Here is a 7,146-nt window from a genome sequence, read left to right on the forward strand (position 1 = left end):
AGTGAGATGCAGGCCGATGATTCACTGCGACCAGCAAATCAGGGAGCAGCGGAAAGAAGACAAACAAGTGGAGCAGCAAACGCAGACAATCTGTCCCTCGTTCCTGGCAGTGTCTGATGGCCAGCAGCAGGGTTCGCTGCTGCTGCTGCTGCTGCTGCTGCTGCTGCTGCTGCTGCTGCTACAATAAACAGCTGAGGTTGGTCTTCCTGCCAGCAGCAGGTGCTGCCGGGTACCGTCTACCATAGTTATGCTTCCACACCACTTCTCTTTTCTTTGCTCTTTCTTTCTGGGCCTCCTCTGCCAGACCCAAGCAACGCAACTTCCAAGTGAGAAAAGGTTAGATCCTAACGCCTGATTATCACCGCTCGACTCATACTGCGCCTGCGTTGCACAACATAGATTACATCATGCCAGAAGACCCAGCAGTGACCAAGGAGGAAGCAGTGAGTGTGAGGAGTCCACACTTCACTTTCTGGCCAATCCAGCGTGGTGCCCAGCAAAAACACCGGGCAGCACTGCTCACAGAACCCTGGAATTTTCTATCAGGCAGAATGAATGAAGGTTTTTCCTCTGAAGCGACGCAGGCGTGACTCGTCCGCCATACACACTCCCTGTGACACCGACCATCAGGGATTTCTGGTTCTATATTTGGCAGCGTCAGAACGTCCGTTGTTGTGGCGCAGGGATGTACACGGCAGGTTTGAGGCCCACTTTTGTTTTCTTTTCTTTTGTTGTTATGCATCTTTAAACTGTGCGGTTTTAGGAGCAACACGATTTCTGCCCCCAAAACTATTTTAAGACTCTGGTGTTTTTCTTTTATTTAAAGGTCCAGTGTGTAAAACATGGCTCGGCGTGCTGCCCTTGAATGAATCAATCAAAGTGGATGTTTGCAGTAGACTAAAAGTCATTTGGTTTTCCCACCCATACAATGGTTCTCATACATACAGGAATATACAGCACATAGAGGAAACAGAGACTCCTGCTCCTGGTGAGCCGTCCGTCCGTCCGGACAGCGGCCCGAAACACTTCCTTAAAGACTTTACACAGCACATCTTTAACATTGCGCTTGATGCTGATTCACTTTCGTCTCAGTGTCGCCGGGCTTCATCCTTGGTACGTGGGAATTTTCTTGAACTCTTGTCTGATCGAAATGAAAGCCATTACATAAGGTTTTCTGAACTTTGTGAGGCGCTCACTTCTTGCGTTGTGTCCTCCCAGCAGAAAAAGGTTACAGGTGATGGGAACAAAGGGCCCTGACCATCATCAGCATCATCATCAGCATCATCATCAGCATCATCATCAGCATCATCATCAGCATCATCAGCCCAAAGCCTGCTGCTAGTTATATCACAAGCCACACCACGCCAAACGCCCTCCGCACCACTCTACACGCCTCTGAGTCTCACATACCTGCTCTGTGCTGAACTCTCTCTCTCTCTCTCTCTCTCTCTCGCCTTGCTTTGCTTTGACATCACACACACGCGTGTGCGGCCCTCCCACTGACACTTACTCACATCACACGACTCTGCACTGAAACCAAACCACACATCTGCCCAATCACAGTTTTAGCAGAACAGAAGCTGCGCTGGTTCTCACAGCAACACAAACAACTTCCCTGCAAGTGAAATATGGAGTTGAGTGAACAAGCTTGGGTCCCAAGAGGTCGGCGCAAGTCAGGCTTAATGGAAAGCTGCTGTGTCAGCAGCAAAGTGAAATTCTGCTTCCGCTATTCTTCACAGTTGTTACTCAATGACCAAAGACCAAATCCCAAGTTCGGAATTTTAAAATTACAGTGTGATAAAAAAAAAAAAAAAAAAAAAGACAAAACACATCCTTTTTCTGAAGAGGAAATTGCGTAGCACCGTCGATGGTTGATAGAGAATCATGGATTGTTTCACTCACGTGATTTTTTTTTTTTTTTTTTACCAAACACAATGCTGCACTTTGTAATATCTGCACCGTGAATACCGCCGCCGCCAACCCCCACCACTACTTTGTTAACGAACCTTTTGGGAAATAGCCGTCAGTACAACAGAACAGAATTACTTGCTAGTATTCTGTTCCAAGTATTACTGCGCTTCCAACAGAATTCATCTTGTGGTGTTACACCCCCCTCTGTTGGTGAAATATGAAAACTATTTTTTATTATTATCATCATTATCATAATTTTTTTTATTATTATTATTATCGTCATTACTATCATTATTATTATTATTACGACTCAGCGCATTATCTAATGTGTATCAACAACTGTTTTGTTCATTAGCCGTTCATTAGTACGTTCAGTTCAGTTCAGTTCAGTTCAATTATCTTTATTTACTTCTTCTTCTTTTTTTTTATCAAGTCTTTAACGTCAGAACACAGTCATACAGTCATAGAATGTTTGACAAGAATCTTTACAGCATACCATGGACCAACTGACAGGGGGGCTGTGGAAATTATTCAGCGCTTCAAAAAAATATTTGGATTGCAACTCGACGTGCTGTTAGTCTGGTCTGACGGGGCTCTATTTTGGTCTGCTAGCTTTACGTCGCGTGGGAAATATTGAACAACCCATTGAACAACCCCTGAAAAAAGTGCCACTGTCAGAGACAAAACTGTTCAAAAAAAGACCAACATTGCCAATCCCTCCGTGTTTATTTATTACAGCCCATACACTGAGCGAGCAGTCGTTCACACAATCGCGAGTTCTCCGGTGTCGGATTTGTACCGCGGTACTCGAACGCGGCACTGACGGGTACAGGGCATGAGCCAGAGCCAGAGCCGAGGACTCGCCTCGGTCCCGGACACCCCGCGGCATTTTCTCAACCGTTTTGTCCACATTTGCCGATGGATTCACAGGCTCCACCAAAGCCGTGGGAGAGGACACTTCCTGGAGCCATGAGTGCACCTTTAAACTACAGGTAAGTGTGGCTGAAGAGCAGCTTGCTGCTCGCCGTCTTCACCGCAGCAGCTGGAGGAGCTGCTAGTTGCTGCTGCCAGTTGCTGCTGCCAGTTGCTGCTTGCTAGTAGTTGTAGTTGTTGTTGTTGTTGTTGTTGTTCACGAGCACCTCCAAGTGACGTGATGTCTTGTGAACAGTTGCGAAGTGACAAAGATGAACGACTCAGTGGCGCTGCCGTGTACTTTTCTCCAGTTGGATATTTGCAGTCTTGCTGACAGCTGGTGTGCTAGCTGGCTAAGTGGCTAACTAGGCCCAGAGCCTCGGCCTGTCTGTCTGTCTGTCTGGCTGCCTGCTGCCTTCATGTGTTCTTCTCATGCAGTGCAACTCATGCTCTCCTTGATCAATAGCTGTCATGATGTTGTGTCTCTGAACGACCTGGGCAAATTATTGAGTATTATCTCAGTTTTGTTATTGGCCTCTAAAGTCTGGAAGGACTTTATAGCATTGTAGAAGCGACCAAGCTGGACTTCCATCACGTTCTCTTGACTTGTGGTCTTGCAAAGAAACGACGCACAGTTCACGGGCCACGCGAGCTTTGTGAGAGGACGCCTCCCTGTATTAACCTCCTCTCCCAGGAACCCTAGTGAACTTGGTTGCACAGCAGTAGCATAGAATATTGTAATGGGCCCTTGAAAGCCTTTTTCAATCTTGCCACCCATCACGTCACCCATCTGCCCACCTCAACCACTAGCAGCTGTCTATCACTGTATAGCTCCACCCCTTTCCCCCCCAAATGCATGGTTTCAGATTCAAAGTGTGATTGTTTTGTCCATTGACAGTTAATGATGATGATATTTTCAGCTCAGCCTTTTTATTTATTTATTTATTTATTTTTTAGCTTTTTCCTCATAGCTCCTCACTGCCAGGCTACCTGCTGGTCCGGACTTGTGTGATCGGCCACATTGACGGTGATTGAGTGTCTGATAAGATCTGAGCTCTGGCTTTGGTTTCCATCAGGCCTCACTGTCCCTGACAGCCAGCGTGTTGTTCGTCTGCAAACAGTGGAGCGACTCTCGTCGACCACTTAGCCTTTGAATGCAGCTTTTTGGCTCTAGTGAGGGTTTACAAAGTCCACGTGTATGCAGTGAAGTACGGTTCTTTAAATACGATTCACACTCCTCCTTTATCTGAACAATGCAGTGTTTATGCCTGATGTGAGTCAGTGTCCTCGACCTTCTCTCCAACAGGTCTCCAAGCATCGCTTCCTATGCCGGGCCCATCGCCCCAGCAGGTCCACCCGTCCTCACCAGGATGGCTCCTCCGCTCCCCCCCCGGCCTGTGCAGCAGTCCTACCGTCCGTCCTACTCCTCCTTCCCGTCGTCGTACAGCCCCTACGGGAGCTCGCTGTACGGCGCCGGCTACAGCCCCTACTCCTACGGCGGCGCCGCCGGTTACGGCGCCGCGGCCGGTTATGGCATGGCGGGCTACAACCGCTTCGGCCACGGCGGCGAGGACGTCCCCCCCAGCCGCTTTGTGCAGCAGGCGGAGGAGAGCAGCCGCGGCGCCTTCCAGTCCATCGAGAGCATCGTGCAGGCCTTCAGCTCGGTCAGCATGATGCTGGACGCCACCTTCTCGGCTGTCTACAACAGCTTCCGCGCCGTGCTGGACGTGGCCAACCACATGACGCGGCTGCGTGCGCACCTCACCAGGGTCCTGTCGGCCTTCGCCCTGGTGCGCACGCTGCGCTACCTCTACCGCCGCCTGCAGAGGCTGCTGGGCCGCGGGTCGGCGGAGGAGGTGGAGGACTTGTGGGCCGACAGCGCCGGCGAGGCCCTGGCCACTCGCTCGCCAGCCGCTGCGGATCAGAGCGTCAAGTCCTGGCCCATCTTCCTGTTCTTCGCTGTGGTCATGGGGGGGCCGTACCTCATCTGGAAGCTGCTGAGCGCCGGCCCTGGCACTGCAGACAGTGGTAGGACTCCGCCTCTTTATACTGTTTTGCACTATTTTAGGTTATTTTTATATGCTCTGTTCACTTTATTCTTGTTTGCCCTATCTTCTGGCTGTTGTAACACCTAAATTTCCCCGTCATGGGACGAATAAAGGTTTATCTTATCTTATCTTATCTTAAGCTACATTTGGTACTGGGCCTGTAGGGCCTGTAGGGCACAATGCAAGTTTCTGCTTTAAGAAAGATGATTGTTGTCTTGCTTCTCCTTCTGCTTCTTCTCCTTCTCCTTCTTCTTCTGCTTCTGCTTCTGCTTCTCCTTCTTCTTCTCCTTCTCCTTCTCCTCCTCCTCCTTCTTCTTCTTCTCCTCCTTCTCCTCCTCCTTCTTCTTCTTCTCCTCCTTCTCCTCCTTCTTCTTCTGCTTCTTCTTCTTCTGCTTCTTCTGCTTCTGCTTCTTCTTCTTCCTCTTGTTCAGCGACTAACTGGGCCAGTGGAGAGGATGATCACGTGGTGGCCAGAGCAGAGTTTGACTTCTCTGCTGCGTCGGACGAGGAGATTTCTCTGCGAGCCGGAGACCTGATCAACCTGGCACCCAAAGGTGACGCCGGCACTCACTGAGCCGTCTTGCTATTTGTAGACTTTTTCTTTCTATGTTTGCAAGGGGACGTTTTCAAAGGTCGCCAGTGTTCTCCATGAGTGATCAGTGAACAATATTTAATCGCACTCTGCAACGCTTTGCTGTCAACCATTTAGAATGGTGTCAGACTTGAGAGAAATCTTCCCTTAAAGGTCATAAAATGCTTCTCTGGACGAACTGACTGATGTTGGGGAGGACGAGCACTTTGAACTTCTGTTACCTGTAGACCTATTTGCCTGCGTAGCTTAAGGTTTATCGTTTCATATTACTTTATCAATATTGTATTTAAATGTACAGATAATGTTATGAGCCAATAATTGCTGCTATGGCGATCCTGGAAACAGTCCTGCCAGCTGCTCCCGTGTTGACAGCTGTGTGCCGTGTTGTGGTTGTTTAGAGCACCAGCCCAGGGTGCGAGGCTGGCTGCTGGCCAGCGTGGACGGCCAGACCAGCGGCCTGGTGCCGGCCAACTACGTGAAGGTGCTGGGCAAGAGGAGAGGCCGCAAGCACGCCGAGGCGGAGAGGCCGGTCCAGGTCCAGCAGAACCACACGGAGGCCCTGCGGACAGGACACAGCACACACGCTCGGCCTGGTCCCGCCGCACAGGGCCTCGGCTCGACCTCCGCCGCTGACACGCTGCTAGAGTCGGTGTACGCAGAAACTCCAGCCCCTCCCCTCAGTGTGGCCGCAGCAGCCAGCAACTCAAGTGGGACCTCCAGCGGGACCTCCAGCGGGACCTCCGGCGGGACCTCCGGCGGGACCTCCGGCGGGACCTCCAGTGCGGAGCTCAACGTCCCAGCAAAAATAGACTTGTGAGCTTCGTGCACCGAGGCCTTTCGTTGTATGCAAGTGTGATTGTTTTGCCGACATTAGTAACCTAACTGATGATGAGTAGTTGGGAAGAAACACTGTAAAAAAATTGGACTTTAAAGAATCCTGACTTCTCTTCAAGAACTTCTTTAATTTCACCAAGTCCAGAGAACAAGATGCTTGTTAATCAACGGTGTGTTCTCTCTTCTTGTGTTCTGGAGGAAGGTATCAAAGTTGGATGATAACTTTACAACGAGTCAGTGTGTCAGTTTTCTCTGTGATATGCAGTCATTAATCTGCTCTGATACTGGATGTAGATTCCCAGATACTGAAGACAGCCATGTGTTTCAAATGTGCGTTTCATCTGTAAACACAAAGTGAGGAGACAAAGCCAGGATATATTTACTGTGGGTTTTTCAGTTTGTTTTTGTTTTTTGAAAGTTATAATGTTGCCCAAGTGTTGCCTCGACCTTCTGATTGGCTGCTGGGTTCTCTCTGCTGTTGTCTTTTGTCTAGAAATTATAATAGTAATAATTGAGCCATTCAGAAGACTAATTTTGCACATTTTAAACAGTTGCTCTCTAGAAGTGATTTTTGTAAATAGGTATTATTATAATTATTTTCAAAATAAAAACAAAGAAAAATCTTTCTGTGGTGTCTTCTTGCCTTTACCAAGTGAATACGATATGAAATGAAAGGAAAAACACTTTCTATCAATAATAAATCGATGATCCTGCACAGCAGATTTTTTTTAAATGTGACTAATAAACGGCAATAATATATGTATGATATAGTGTTAACTTTACATCGACACAAGAAATTAAAAGTTTTTCCAGTCGGTGGCGCTGTTTCGAGCTGTGAAACATGGTGGA

At 48.6% G+C, this 7,146-nt stretch overlaps 2 protein-coding genes across 7 annotated transcripts in view; one reads left to right on the forward strand and one right to left on the reverse strand.

Annotated features, from left to right (window-relative positions):
- The window catches only part of xpo1b (exportin 1 (CRM1 homolog, yeast) b), a 155,004-nt gene that overhangs the window by 103,360 nt on the left and 44,498 nt on the right, over positions 1 to 7,146 (reverse strand). The window lies entirely within an intron of this gene.
- pex13 (peroxisomal biogenesis factor 13) lies at positions 2,572 to 6,908 on the forward strand. The gene is made up of 5 exons (XM_076016687.1): positions 2,572 to 2,903; positions 4,130 to 4,851; positions 5,303 to 5,425; positions 5,862 to 6,177; positions 6,238 to 6,908. The coding sequence occupies exons 1-5, from the start codon at positions 2,830 to 2,832 to the stop codon at positions 6,278 to 6,280; spliced, it is 1,278 nt and encodes a 425-aa protein (XP_075872802.1). The 5' UTR covers positions 2,572 to 2,829; the 3' UTR covers positions 6,281 to 6,908.

This window comes from Nelusetta ayraudi, unplaced genomic scaffold, assembly GCF_046127955.1.
Source record: "Nelusetta ayraudi isolate G7.1 ecotype Tasmania unplaced genomic scaffold, CSIRO-AGI_Nayr_v1 ptg000235l, whole genome shotgun sequence".
Lineage (NCBI taxonomy): Eukaryota > Metazoa > Chordata > Actinopteri > Tetraodontiformes > Monacanthidae > Nelusetta > Nelusetta ayraudi.